At 47.3% G+C, this 15,210-nt stretch overlaps 1 protein-coding gene across 2 annotated transcripts; it reads right to left on the bottom strand.

The window, feature by feature from the left end:
* Positions 1 to 693: 693 nt before the first annotated feature.
* pcdh18a (protocadherin 18a) lies at positions 694 to 8,760 on the bottom strand. Of its 2 annotated transcripts, none has more exons than XM_070989079.1 (4): positions 5,902 to 8,760; positions 5,131 to 5,186; positions 4,320 to 4,492; positions 694 to 2,414 (listed from the first exon to the last, which is right to left on the bottom strand). In XM_070989079.1, exons 1-4 carry the CDS (start codon positions 8,389 to 8,391, stop codon positions 1,591 to 1,593), a joined length of 3,543 nt encoding a protein of 1,180 aa, XP_070845180.1. In that variant the 5' UTR covers positions 8,392 to 8,760; the 3' UTR covers positions 694 to 1,590. The 2 variants fall into 2 exon arrangements, with proteins under 2 accessions (XP_070845180.1, XP_070845169.1); XM_070989068.1 differs by having other exon boundaries at positions 700 to 2,414; positions 5,131 to 5,219; positions 5,902 to 8,523.
* Positions 8,761 to 15,210: the final 6,450 nt, after the last annotated feature.

The raw sequence follows: 15,210 nt of genomic DNA, 5'->3' as shown, positions 1-15,210 counted from the left end.
GTGTGTGCAAATTCTAACCTTTACCTTGTTAAAGCTCTGTCTCATGAGGTTAATTGCTTCATTTAGCCTTAGTTGTTAAATGTTCCCTCTTTAAACTCAATGTTCTGTTTTCCCTTGACTGTGTGTGGGGAACATGAACATGTTCATGTGCTTGAGTGTATCATCCCTGAGTTAAGCCCTCATGATTACCCGCAGAGTGAGTGAGGGGAGGGCCCCGCTCCCCACTTTCTATTTAATTGTATTACCAGTCCATACGGCTGCGGCGTAAAATATCATGCTTTTGATTTCTCATCATGAGCAGCTATTATCAGATGCTGTTCATTTGCTAAGCGTATTTACCATAAACGTGATGCTTTCATGGATGAGAGAGACACTGAGACAGAGAATCCCCACTTTGAAACTAAATTAATGGCTAAATGCATTTTAATCTAAAGAGATCATTTGGGAATAAATTCATAGCTAATGGCGTGTTTATTAGCAGAGCCATGCATGTGAATTGTGGCATAATGAGGCTCAGGGTTTACCTGCAAAGCACAAAGCAGATTTTGGCTGTGCATACAGAAAGTGATGCAGTTCTGATGCTGGACATTAGGGGGTGCTAAGAGACAGGGGGGCAAATGGAAGCGCTTTATGAGGAAAGTATGAGAAATGAACACATGAAGAAGAAGTGTCAAGCACCAATAACACTTTTTAGACGTAACCCTGTTATGAATCCCTCCACTTTATTTATCATCCAGTGGTCACAGTTTTACCATACAAAACCGACTTCCAACATGGAACTACATTGGAATGTGATTATGTTTAATACACACACACACACACACACACACACACACACACACACACACACACACACACACACACACACACACACACACACACTCAATAACAAAATTAAATACAACTGTTTATAAAATAATCAGGGCCAAGGAAAAGAGACACATTGAAGGATATTAAGACATGCAGTGACAAATATAAAAAATAGACATTTCTTTTCTTTTTCTGTACAAACATACAGGGACACATATAAATATATAGAAGTAAAAAAGAGTGTGTTTTTAAAATACAAAGGTCAAATTGTACAGTTACATTCCATAATAACAAAACAGAAGACATAGCACAATATTCAAGTGAGTTTGCCTTTTTCCACAGACACTGTACAATATTGTACACTAGAAAAGCAGAAATTAGATCACGCAACTGTTGGTTTCTCCCTCTGGAGTCTGTTCACGCTGCTGTAAACATTACAAATGAAGAAAGGGTACAGGTTTTGATCGCAGATTTCTGTTTGAAATCCCTCATTCAAGCAACTTTCAGAGAGAGCGTAACAACCGCTGAGCAATCTGTTCTCTGAGCACTCGCTTTGAAGCCTTTAAGTCACCTCGATCACAACTTCAGTGCCGTGTGTTTTACCGTTCTCTGCGAGTCTCTCAGCACTGAGCCCAAAAGAGGATATTTGGTCAAATTAACAACACAAGCATTACAGTGAACAAGAAACAGTCATCATAAAGTTTATACATGTTGGCACAAAGAATAAGCATTGCGGTGAAACGTGAAACCATGCTACGCCTCGTCTCTGCCTCCCTCCCTCTAGTTCTGTCTGACGTCCTGCAGCAGTTTGTTGATCTCGTGGACCAGCTCGCTAGCGTCCATGCCGGCCTCGTGGCGGCTCTCGCTGCGCTTGCCACCTGGGTGACCCTGATGGAAGACGCCATCAAAGTCATCTTCCTCGTAGTTCTCTGGGATTTCCTCCATGGCTGGCAGCCATTTGAGGTGTGGCGGCTGTCCATTGGTGGTGGTGGAGGTGGAGGGTGAGGAGGAAGAGGAGGAAACATGGTTTGTTCCCACTGAGCCACTCCCAGGATTTAGATAGTGGGTGTTGGCCGCCCATGCAGCCACGCCTGGGGGGTAAGCGGGACCTTTCCCACCTGGCAACAACCCCCTCCGGTTGTCCTGTGGAACAGCACTGTTACTATGATTACCAGCAACGTTGCCGCCACGCCCGCCTCCTCTTTCAGTGGCTGACGAAGACGAGGGTGGGCTTGTTTCAGTGCACTCTGCATACGAGTCCATATTAGGGGGGAGGAGTCGCTGGAAGACGGAGTTCATCTCTGTGAGGAGGGAGCCAGCCCCTCCTCCCGCCGCACAAGCATCACTTCCTCCTCCGGCAACGACTCCCCCGGCCCCCGCCTCTTCGCTCCCAGACTCCTTGCCAAAAGTGGAGAAGCTCTTGCGGTGCTCCGAGTCAACGGAGGACTGGTCATCGTCCAGCTGGGGCTGCTGGGAGGACTCCTCCCCGGGGATGTACATGTTGTTGCGGTAGTCAGCGGAGGATGCAGGCGAGGAGAGGGGGGGCATCCAGCATTGGTCAGAGTGTCCCAGGACACGACATTCATCCGTGCACAGTCTCATAGCTGAAGGAAAAAAAAGAGAGAGACATAGAAAGAGTCAGGAGGAAGTCCAGATGCAGGAAACTATTTTCTGACATATACTGACAAAAACAGGGGATGGCTGCAAAACAAGACAACTCTGATAAATAAGATGTTTGGAATTCCTTCGACTGAAGTAAGGTTTTTAAAAAATATTGGTTGCCGCGGTACAAAAAATGTCAGTATACTTGAATAATACAAGTCGTAAACCCTGAGACTGCTGAGGAGAGGAAGGTAGTGTTATCTTTAAAGAGATACACAGTTCAACAGCAGGTCAAGGTGCTGTTTTTTAGCATGAAACAAGGGCAGGGATGCTGTTGAGCATGACACACCATGTCCTATTCTGTTAGCATATGAATACTCCATGTACAATACCGAGTAAATATTTCATGTGGCAGTGTTTCACTCTTCTATTAATATCAAAATCACAGCTCAGCTTGGAAGTAGTTGGTTTTCTCCATAGTCCTGCTTGGAGGACCAGATTGGTGATGTTTACAGCTCACAGCACGATGATCCAGGTAGTGCCAGGTAGGAAAACATTCGTAGAAACTAGATAAATAAATGAATAACTGCAAGATCCCACCCAAATGGCATTACAGACGGATGTTAATATGATATTTGGCCGCTCTGCCGAGCATGTCCGCATCTCCCGACTACGCAGCTGAGGCAGGGATTTGCTTGTTTAGTTCTTTTATCATATCTAGCATGAATAGCCACATTTGCCCATCTAAATAGAAAAATCTAAACAAATTAAATCTATTGAAGAGAAACAAGGATAATCCTCCCTCTCGGCCCATTATCTCCTTCCCCTCCCCTTTTTTCATATTAGCATAAAAGATAGAGGAAGGGAAGAGGGGAGGAGGAAGAGGAGGGGTGCAACACCTCCACGTCTCTCTCAAAGAGAGAAAAAAGGACATACAGAAAGACTGTCCATGTCCACCACCCCTCCCTTTATCCATCTCAATAAAAATAGAGAATACATTAACAGGTACAGAGGAGAGAGAGAAACGCTGAGGAGCTCTCAGGCATGTAGGAGAGAGCGAGAGAAGGACGGAGTGAGCGGGAGAGAGAGAGAATAACATCATTCTAAAAGCAATTACTATGAATTCTCCTCAGTTCAGACATGAAAGCGCACCACTGTCACTCACCGGGGGGAAAAAACGGGAACGAAAAGAAAAAGGAAAGAAAAAAAAGGGAAAAAAACCCAGCGCACTGAGACGCATACCGATGAGTGACAGGCGACTCATCTCCGCTCCAGGGAGGATTTTACAGACACGACTCTAACTTAGGGGCAGATAACGCATACACGCAAGCACACACACACACACACAGTAACACAAACAGCCAGACACACTGTAACCTCTCTCAGTGTGATAACGAGCGTGGAAATGAGGGCTGTGTGGAAGAATGGGGCTGAGTACAATGGGGATTGTGTTGGCAACAGGGTGAATGGAGTGGCTGTATAGGCAGGTGGACAGACAAATAATGGGCTTAGGCCTGACGCTGTCCATGGTGCTGAAATTTGTCAGGCAGGAGGTACATTAGAAGGCTGGGTGTGGACAGGAGCAAGAGAGAGGTCAGGTCAATTCACTGCGAGTTCATTTCAGCACAAATACAAGTCGTGTGATTTTTCAGTCACTTCGATCGGCCCAAAGTCGAAACCGACTTCACAACTTTTGCAAGACAAGATTAAGTTGAGGTGCGATTGTGCTCTGAAGCTGAGGTGATAGTTGAGTGCGAGGCGGTGCCACAGAGGGTGTTAGGTGTGTGACTCAGCTGAGCGGAGTCAATTTGGCAAATGGCGAGGAGGAGCGAAAAGTTTTGCTGTTGTGAGGCGCCGCTGAAGTTGAGTGAGACTGGCAGAACGGGTGTGTCACGTCACCAGCTCACCTGGGTGGAGTCGATGGTGCATCTCGAGGTGTATCAGGTCAGAAAAGCCCTCCCCCAGCAGCAGCCTGTCCACAGGGGATTCCCGGCCCATGTCACAGTCACTGTCCCCCGCCTCGCTGTCCCCACGGCCACTGTCCTTCAGGCTGAACTTGTCCATGTCTTGTAACGCATACCTGAGTGGGTAGATTATAAGCACATACAGGCACCAATCAGTCGGAGACACTAAGTCTGCAAAAACAATGCTGCAAGTTCCCGCTTTGCAAATACAAAGTGTCTTTTCTTTGGCAGGCTGATAGAATCTGTCCTTACAGAGGACTAATGACAAATAAATCAATCATAGAAAACTTGAGGCTGCTTCTGGAATCTGTCAATCTCTAGGCACGGCTCGGCCCATTAATCCTACAAGCAGGTAGATCCTCTAAATCTATCAACGGCCACGCGGGGCATCGATAAATCTATCATGCAGAGATCATAAGGGGACATTATGATGAACGTCATGATGGATGCACACATTATAACCTGAGCCCGATTCTTCCAGGAAGACAAGTATCAAGAAAATTCTTGTGACATCCAGACAAATGAGTTGCATACTTTTGAGCTGAATGACATCGGTGTGATAACAACTGGAAAATGAAAGAATACATTTACACGCCATCAAACCATGATCTACATGTAACTGACGACCGACAGGCAACAGTTCACAACAGGTTGCTGGAACATGTAATACACAATGAAAAAGAAGTGGTTTAAAAAGAAAACAAAAGATAATCTTTCGGGGGGGTGGGGGGGCTGGGGGATAGGGGTAAATTACCTGTAGCTGCGGGAGTATTTGTTGCCACGGAAACTGGGTCTGGGCTGGTACTGGCCCTGATGGAGCATGGACAGAAGCTGTGAGACTTGCTACATCCAAAAATAACAAAACAAACAAAATAAAACAAACAAAAAGAAACAGAAAAGGGGGGATGAATAACAGATGGGTAATTGAGGAGGAGAAAAAAAGAGAGAGAGAGACAACACAGAAGACAAAATAATGGATGAGTAAACACAAAATGGATGATGGAGAGGCTGCTAAAAATGGATGAGACAAAATGGATGACGTTCAAACAAACAAAAAACGGTGGTGAGGGTGGCGGTGGGGGGTTCTAAATGAATATGGACACATATGACTGAGGGGGGAGTTGTGGTTATGATGAGGGTGATGGTGAGAGGGTGTAAACAACATAAAGACAAAGACACATCTATAATCATCAACAGTTTTAATGAGAGTCAGTTTGAACTACAGGGCAGTGTTGATTAAGTCACTGTCACACATGGAGATGAGTTAATTTGCTCAAACGGAGACAGCTGTGTGAGGATGAGAAGGCTGCTGTGTGCGTGTGTGGGGGGGGAGGGAGAGAGAGAGAGGGAGAGAGAGAGAGAGAGAGAGAGAGAGAGAGAGAGAGAGAGAGAGAGAAAATTTGGAAAGGGGCTGAAGGACCACATCTGAAATTTCTGAATAATTTGTGTGTGTGTGTGTGTGTGTGTGTGTGTGTGTGTGTGTGTGTGTGTGTGTGTGTGTGTGTGTGTGTGTGTGTGTGCTCACCTCCACTGGTGGAGTTGCGTGTGCCAGTTCCAGGGCGAAGCTCTCTGGAATGTGATTGGACGAGATGGTCACCAGGCTGTTGAGTGATTGGCGACTGTGGTGATTCTGCCGGCTCCCCATCTGGGCTCGCTCCATGGGGGGTGTGGCTGAAGGTGAGCGGTGGTGAGCTCTGATTGGCAGGGTGCCGTTCACCGTGGGAACCAGGGTGATATCACCTTTGTGGATCTGGCGTGAGGGCTTCTTGGGGTGGTGCTGGTGGGTCGATTCAGCCACCCGGCAGTTGTAGGAGTGTCTTGTGTCCTTCTTCTCCCGGTTACAGCGAGCGGCGAACACCACCATGATGACCAGCAGCACGGCACAGATGGCTCCCAGGGAGATGATGATGATCAGGGACGCATCCAGGGCAGACTCCCCCTGGTCCATCACCTGGACATGGTTCTCCATGTTCTCATAGAGGGTGATTTTCAGCACCGCCTTAGCGCTCAGGCTCTCCCTTCCCTGATCTCGGACCACGACCGTCAGCTCAGCGTGCTCATGGGGGAAGTTCTCCAGGCTGCTGTTGGCGTGGATTTCACAGGTTCTTGGGTCAATGATGAAGAACCCCTCCTCATTGCCGCTGACAATTGAGCAGATGAGCTCAGCATTGACCCCTGTGTCACGATCAGTCGCCCTGACCACGGTTACTAAATGTCCCGCCTCTGTGAACTTTGATGCTGGTATGTCAGCTGTGAAGTTCCACAGCTGAGGGACCACAATGACTGGAGGGTTGTCATTCTCATCCAGGATGTTCAGGATAACTGTGGCGTTGCTGAGCAGTGGTGGTTTCCCTGCATCTTTGGCTTGCACCACAAAGGAGATGCGACTCACATCCTCACGATCAAATGTGCGCAGCGCATAGATGGCGCCATTGGAGGGGTCAATGGTGACGTAGGTGGAGATGGAGCTCCCATGAACAGAGTTCTCCAAGATGGAGTAGCTCACTTGCCCATTGGTGTCTAGATCAGGGTCTGTGGCCATGATGGAGGTCAGATAGGCTCCGGGGGCATTGTTCTCTGACTTAAAGATCTCATACCGGCCCTTCTCAAAGCGTGGCGGGTTGTCGTTTTCATCAGTTATATGTACAGTGAAATGTTTGACGGTAGACAGACTGGGGGTCCCTCGGTCCTCTGCCACCACCGTCAGACTGAACTCCGACCTCTTTTCCCGGTCCAGAGACACGTTGGTTAAAATCATGTAGTTGTTCTCGTAGGTCTTCTGCAGTTTGAAATATCCTTGACCATGAAGTTTGCACTCCACCTCCCCATTCAACGCTGAGTCCAAGTCCTCCACTCTCACCAGAGCGACGAACGTGTCCAAAGGAGAAGCCTCGGATATATACGCTGCATCCCCGTTCCCCTGAGAGGACATGAGGTTGATGCTAATGTCTGGTTTGTTGTCGTTCACGTCCACCACTTTGACCAGGATCTTGCAGTGAGCTGGCATGGAGTTTGGACCCATGTCCTGCGCCTGGACGTCAATGTCATAAGAGTTAATGGCCTCATAGTCCACGCGCCTGATGAGGGTCAGGTGACCGCTGTCGGGGTTAATTTTGAACGTCTCCATTATTTTGGGGGACACGTGACTGCTGAATGAGTAGACTATTTTGGCGTTCGTGCCGTCATCCGCGTCAGTGGCGTTCAAGTCAATGAGCAGAGTGCCAACAGGTGAATTTTCTGGGAGATTGATGACATATGATGACTTGTCAAAAATTGGGCTGTTATCGTTAGAGTCCGCAACACTAATTTTGAGGAGGGTCGAACCCGTTCTGGGGGGAACGCCCCTATCAGAGGCCGTGTATTGAAGTTCATAAGCGGAGCGCACCTCCCGGTCCAGCTCCCTGAGCACCACCAGCTCCGCATATTTAGCCCCGTCAGTCCTCGACTGGATGTCAATCTTGAAGAAGTTGTTGGGCTCTAAGGCATACGTGTACAGTGAGTTCTCCCCGACATCGGGGTCTGTGGCGCTGTCCAGGGGAATGCGCGCTCCTACAGCGGCGCTCTCGGAGATCTCAATGGGGATGACGGCGCGGGCGAACTGGGGTGCGTTATCGTTGATGTCCAGCACTTCCACCTCGACGTGAAACAGTTGCAGGTGCTCCGTGGGGAGTGTCAGCACGTCGAATTGAATAGAACAGTTGAGATTCTTTTCGCAGAGTTTCTCGCGGTCAATTTTTGTCCTGATGCTGATTTCTCCGTCCTGCTCGCGCACCGTGAGGAAAGACGAGCTGCCTCTTTGCATCGCTCTGAAGCGGAGCGACACTGTGCTCGGAAGTTTAGCCAGAACATCAGCGACGTCGTCTCTCAAACGGGCAATAACCGTGCCAACCTTCTGCTCCTCATAAATCTGATATTTCAGTGTCTTACCGGTGGCTTGCTGTGTTGCCAGTGCCAAAAAAGCCACAACTTTCCACATTCTTGTCAGAAATAGTCCTTTCATTTTTCCTGCTTGCATTTTTATGGAAGCCAAAAGCAGATCCAAAAAATAGCTCCAAAATGCAGTACAATGCAGATCAGTGCCAGTTTTAACTTAGTAAATGTTCTGCTTCCTCAATCAGCAGCTGCATTGCTTTCTCCGCGGAGCACAGACAAAAAAGAAAGAATAGAAAAGAACAGTGGATTGGCAAATGCAAGTTGAACCAATTTCCATAAAAGCATCCAAATGTGTTTCTGTCTGTTCTCCTTTTTCACATAGATCTGTTGCGCGCGGCCAGAGTGCGGGAGACCCAGCTGAACGCCACTGAAGTCTGTGCGCCTTTCTCCCTCTTCTCCCTGCGTCTGGTCTTGTGCGCCGTGCGCTCTCTTTCGCTCCCTCTCTCCGTTTGAGGTGCCTCTGCACACAGACTTGCCCAAAATAACCCGCCTCTAACCAGCTAGTTGTACATCAGCCACGGCCCCCTTTTCACATCCCGGGAAACACAAACGCTTCTTAAACGAAAAGCTGGCTGGTGGCCACTCAAAACTCCAGAGGAGAGGAGAAGAGGAGGCGCATGAGGGGAGGAAAAACAGAAAGTGGGGGGATAAAAAAACCCCGCCCTGTGGGGGGGTTTACTCTCCCCACTTTTTCAGAGTAACGACTGCTACATTGGACGGGGGGGGGGGGGGGGGGGGGGGGGGGGGACTCAATAAGAAAACATTCATTCAAGCTTACCCGGCTGTTTTTCATTGCAATAAAACCACAGGAAGGTTTGCAAGTTTCTCGCTTCAGGTCTGTTCTCCCCAGACAGCATGTATACACCAAGACTCTAAATTCTCATCAGACAAGACAAAGATGTAGTCACCTCAATTATCAGCACTGTCACCCACCACCTTTAAAGCCTTGATAGGCCCATTTTTGATTCCTAGTATATGACTGAGCGCAGCCATGACCAGGTGTCAATACTGCCTCCTGCTATACGACTGACGCACTGGATGCCTTGGCATTAGTGTATGTGTGTGTGTGTGTGTGTGTGGGGGGGGGGGGGGGGGGGGGGGGGGGGGGATCTTATACTGTATCTGCTCTTTTTTTTTTTGCTTTTTTTTTCCCGCTCTTGCAAGTGGCACCTGACTACCCCCTTCTCCATGCACAGGCACTTAGTGGTGGATGTTTTCAGTCCAATATGTATTTTTTTTTCACATGCGCCTCATCCGTGGCTGTCTATGGGTGAGAGTATAAGCCGGGTAAGCTGTGTGGCGAATCGCGTAGAAAGGGAGCCGGACTCTAATGAATGCCTTTAAAGAGTTGGTCACGCCGAGGAACAGCCCCGTCCCCGTGCACAGATCTGTTCAACATCACTTCAAACTCCCCGTAGGATGCGTAGTCGATAACGAGCCCAGCATCCAAACTCACCAGCTCGGGCATTTTCACTTCCTCAAAAAAAAAAAAAATTAATAAAAAAAAGTCTAGCGTATGAAAATACGAACGCACAGGCGAGGGCAGACAGAGAAACAGAAACAGAGGAATGAAAGAAACGCAGGAAGAGAAAGAGAGTGAGACACAGGGAGAGAGAGATCTGAGGTTTAACGAATGTGCACAACTGGGACCGTGCATTCTGGAGACCATCTGGCGCGGTTTGTTTGGCACCAGGACCCGGCGATTACAGCCGACCAAACAAGACTCCAGCGGAGTCCCGAACCCCACACAACTGTGAGGAAATGAGTTGTCATGGGGGATTGGAGAGTACCAAGCAGCTTTTCCAGACCCATTCACACATTTTGTGCGCGTGCATGGTGTGCTCGCGTGTGCGTCAAAGTGCGACAAAATGCGCTCAACTAATAGGGACTTCAGTTCATGCAGCTTATAAAGCCCTCATGTTCAAATCAAATATTACAGCGGAAGTTGAAGCTGAGACCTGACTGTAGGTGACCACCTGGAGCAGAACTCCAAGAACACAAGTCTCTCCATAAAAAAGATTAAACTCATGTCTACCCCGCTCGCTCTCACTGGTCGCTTAGCTGAAGTCATTTCTTAGTCAACACTTTGAGAATCATTTTAGAGACTATAACTAACATTAAGAAATAGATAGACACAGAATTTGAAAAACAAATGAATAATTTACCACCAGCTGCTGTCGCCTGTCTCTGTGAGAAACGCTATATATATATATAAACATCTCAGGACTTGATGATGTTATCCATCCATTGAATACAGGTTACCCAAGCTGACCCCAAAAATGAAACATTTCCCTCGACAGACCTCAGCAGAACGAATGCTTCGCGGGGAAAGATCATAGCTTATTGAATATTCCAAACGTGCATGGACATCAACCAGAAGCTCCCGGTTTTAAATGGGAGCTTTAAATTGGCGGAAAGCCTTTATTCCCTCTCCCAGTGTCTATTCATCGCTTGAACCATGTCTGCAAAATGTTTGCATTCACCCCTCTTTTGCACATCCTTCACCATAGTGCGCTTGGTATTTAAACAGGTTTGATACAGGCGCACAGCATTTCCATAGCTCCAAATGTTCACAATGCAGTAATGCAATTACTCCCTGCGTCCCAGAGAAGCTAATCACATTTGGAGAACAAAGTCAGCTCCGGAGTTTATGGAAGAAGGGAGCAAAAGAAAGAGGCAGAGTTGGAGGGGGTGAGGGTACGCTGGGGTCTTACACACTGCGCAGAATAAAACAATTAATGTATAGAGGGGGTATAATCGAAGTAAAAAGCAGATGGAGGCTTAATGCATTTAGGCACGCTACATAACCAGAGGAGCCGAACAAACATGGCCTTTTTAATGCTTAAGAACACCAGTAATTGAGCTGAAAATATTCATCCTCTGCAGCAGGTGCAAAGATGCCATGTCTCTGGGACTTATTAAGTTTTGTTTAACTTCTCCAGAGATCATTTCATTGATCCATAGGCAGCTCAGGAGCACAGATCAGTGTCTCCGCAAATGCATGCCATCAGCACAAACAAACAAACAAACAAACAAACAGCTCCAGCGCCCGGGATGCAGCCCTCTTCATTATTGCCTCTGTGTGTGGGGGCCTTGTAGCCATGAAGTGATAGTGTGAATTAAACGTCTGTCGCGAACATTCATGACAGTCGCAGTATTTATCAACCCCCTCTTTCCTTCCATCAAGTCAATATACTGCAGGCGCAGCAGGTGGAGTGGCCATAGAAATGCGCCTCTGGAAGCCGGTTCAGATTGGAGTCAAGAGGAATGCGCGCGTGCATGTGTGCGCTGATGCTGGTGGTTTGGTTGTAAAGGCACGCGAGCATCTGTCGCCTCGTCTGCCCGTTCATTGTCACTGATTCAATTAGCAGCGATTTGGTGGATGCCATTCCAGAGGGGAGGAGCAGGACCACAGAGAGGTTGGGAGTTTGCTTTCACTGGCGCTGGAGGGAGAAGTTGATACCACCCCCGACACACACACACACACACACACACACACACACACACACACACACACACACACACACACACACACACACACACACACACACACACACACACACACACACACACCAATGATTGTTATTCACCCCAGTGTCTGCTTCCCTCTCCCCCTCCTTTGCTTTCATTAGGGGTCCATAGAGCTTTATTACTTTATGACTCGTTGGTCACTATTGTGTGTGTGTGTGTGTGTGTGTGTGTGTGTGTGTGTGTGTGTGTATCTGTGCGAGCAGACAAGAAAGAGTGCACTGCCTTGTTCTTGCTCACAGTGCATGTGGTGATCACACTCTGAGCGCAGCATATTGCAAGCGATGTCAACAGTTGGGCGACAAATTTATAGCCCAGGCAGAACTATGGGGCAAAGAAAGAATATGTCTGGTCACCTTTAAAGTGGGTGCATTACTGCACTGCTCTGCCAGTCTCCGGCCCAGCACCCAATGAAAAGAACAGGCTGTTATTACTTTTTTTTAAAGGCTTTACTGACTTATGCGGTAGGAGAGGTGTATAAAATATTCATACCTTTCCTCTGCAAGACCAGTACAAAGTGTCATTTTAACTCTGGCATGGATATACTGTATGTTTGACCAATGCATTTACTATTCTGCTCTATTCTGCTCTCGAAGCCCATGGTGACTGGAAGTTTGTGAGCCGCCGGTGCTTTGCTTTGAGTTTGGGCAGTTCAATTTCCCCATTAGAAGTGACCTTTTTCTGTGTTGTCAAATCGAATGAGAAACTCCTATTCTATTCTACTTTATGCAATTCTATCTAATTCTATTCCATTGTAGTTTTGGGGATGGTGACTCTTGCATTTGTTTGCTTGACGTGAAGGAGCAGTTTGGATGTCCAGTCATCCAGTCATTCCTTCCCTGGCCTCATTCTCTCCCTCTGATTCATACCTAGCTGATTTTATGTGTACACACAGGCAAGCACACACACACACACACACACACACACACACACACACACACACACACACACACACACACACACACACACACATTGCGTTTTATCTGACTGAATGGCAGTGACAGCGAGGTGCTTTGCCCAACCAAGACATGGCACAGAGAAACACAAAGGCTTCACAAGCAATCAGCACCACAGCACTCAGGACTGAACACCTCTCTCTCTCTCTCTCTCTCTCTCTCTCAGTCTGTCTTTTAAGGCTCAGCTTCACATTTCACAGGAAATCCTACTGGTTCCTTACATTTACTCCTAGTCTTCTTCTCTCTGTCATTAAAGATTGATTACTGTACTCTCAAAGTTGGATGGGCAAGAAACACATATTTTGACACAACATTGTTAGCTTGGCTTACTATAAGATTATAGTGATTCAACATGAGGTATAACATCTGGAGTAGTGAGCCATAGATGTGCTGGGAGGGAGTTTTATTACCTTCAGACTTACAGTCTTTACAATAAGCTAAGCAAAGCAGCTACTGGCTGCAGCTTTACATTAATTGTACAGATGTGAGGGTGGTATGGCTACAACATTCTGAGTATGTGACAGATGAGGGCCCCCATCTCTACATCTCGTTATGCTTCCATTGTCATCCCATGACCCCGGTGGTGATTTTAATTTTCTCGCTCAAAGCAGAAAATGTACTCTTAATTTAATGTTGATTCATTGGCAGTAAACTCCGCAACCTCAAGATGTGGTCTAATATCTACAGAAACATTTCCTTGACTTTGAAATGTTTTCTTTTAAGAGAAAAGCAAGTCTTTATAACATTATGCTGCAATTCAATGAAGCAATATGAATTGCAAATGCATATTAATTGGGAGGGCACTTGAGAGGCCTCAGCTCCATATCCTTTCTCTAATACTTTGCAGGAGTCACCTTGAATTAATGGAGAAAACAGAGTTAGGACCTATTAGTCTAAAGAAGGAAATGCTACCACATGTAAGAGACACCCACCAGCTCCCGTGTGCATGTGTGTTCACACGTGTCTGGCTGAGAGTGTGTACCTTCTCGTTCCAATGGCTGCGAGCATGTGTTTGTGTGTTTGATTGACATGTTGTTGATTTGTTGGGGACTGGCTTTTCCCCAGTTGGATGTCTGTCTACAGCTGATGACTGACAGCTAATTTGTGGTCCAGAGATTAGTGTTTTAGAAAAGGAACTCTCTCAGAGACGCGCCGCATCCAACCTGAATTGGTCCCATTTGGTGAGATTCCTTTGACAGAACATGTGTGTCGGGCTGGTAATGAGGACTGACCAAGCTTTTCCACAAGAAGGCGGCCATCGTCCCCGACATATCCGTTCTGAACACGCGGTGACAGCTGCTTTTTGAGCTTGTCACTGTACATGTGTGAACAGTATCAAGATGTTTGCATTAGCTCTACTCGCTTCAAATCATTTTTGATTGATGCATAGACAAAGTTACGCTCTTTTCTCGATGATGTGGCTTTGATTAAGAACTTGTAATGAGGTCAGGGTCGTGTGTGTGTGTGCGTGCGTGTGCGTGTGTGTGTGTGTGTTGGCACACATGAGAAAAAAAAATCAAAGCGTTTTTGTGGGTTTTCCCATCATGTTTGAATTAGGAAATGTTAGCTTGTAAGTAGTAGTGTGTTAAAGAAGTAGAACAAACAGCGACATCAGCCACAGAGCACAAGGCCTAACTCAAACCAGAGATCCCTGGAGCACACACACAAGCAGCCACACACACAACATAACTTGCTCTAGAGACTTGCTGGCACACACCAGACTCTGGTGGGTGTGGGTTCATATAGGAGGAAAGCAGGGACAGGGAAAGTGCTGCTGCACTGCCTCGTCTGTGTGACACAAAGGCTCTGTTGTTTCTCCCGAACACAAATCCTAACAACTTGGATTGATTAGAGGTAAGAACATGAGCTGTAATAACACAGACCTATACTGTGACTGCTCTGTTTAAAGCCCAGACATCCATAAAACCTGTCTGTGTGTGTGTGCTCAAGTCCGTGTGCGTGTGCTCATGCACGCATGAGGCGATTTTCTGGCCGGGGTTAGGCCCTCACTAGAGTGTTACATGTTTAAGTGTACCCCGGTGACCCACTTCCTGGGGTTGCACCAGATTTACGATTCCTAAGGTTCTGAGAGCTGGCAGCTGTGGAATGGAGGAATGGATGGGGGGGCATGATAAAGAGGAGTGGAAAGGGTTGAGGGAGCCAGGGAAAGAAGTGGGAGAGGGATGATGAAGCGACAGGAGCGTGGAAAGGTGGAGGCAAAAGTTGAAATATGTAGGGGCTTGATAAAAGCCTGGATGAGGGGAGGAAGACGCAGAGAAGTGGAAGGGAGGAGGGAGGAAGGGTCAAGGAGTGTAGAAAGTAGCTGTTCAGAGGAAGGGTGGAGTTAAAAGGTAGAGGGGGAGGAAAGGAGGTTAGAAGAGAGCGTGGAATTAGACACGGGGGGAAACAAAGAAGGA

Source organism: Chaetodon trifascialis, chromosome 2 (genome assembly GCF_039877785.1).
Source record: "Chaetodon trifascialis isolate fChaTrf1 chromosome 2, fChaTrf1.hap1, whole genome shotgun sequence".
NCBI classification, from domain to species: Eukaryota; Metazoa; Chordata; class Actinopteri; order Chaetodontiformes; family Chaetodontidae; genus Chaetodon; species Chaetodon trifascialis.
The sequence above is the reverse complement of the archived record's forward strand: the minus strand, read 5'-3'. Positions and strand labels throughout refer to the sequence as shown.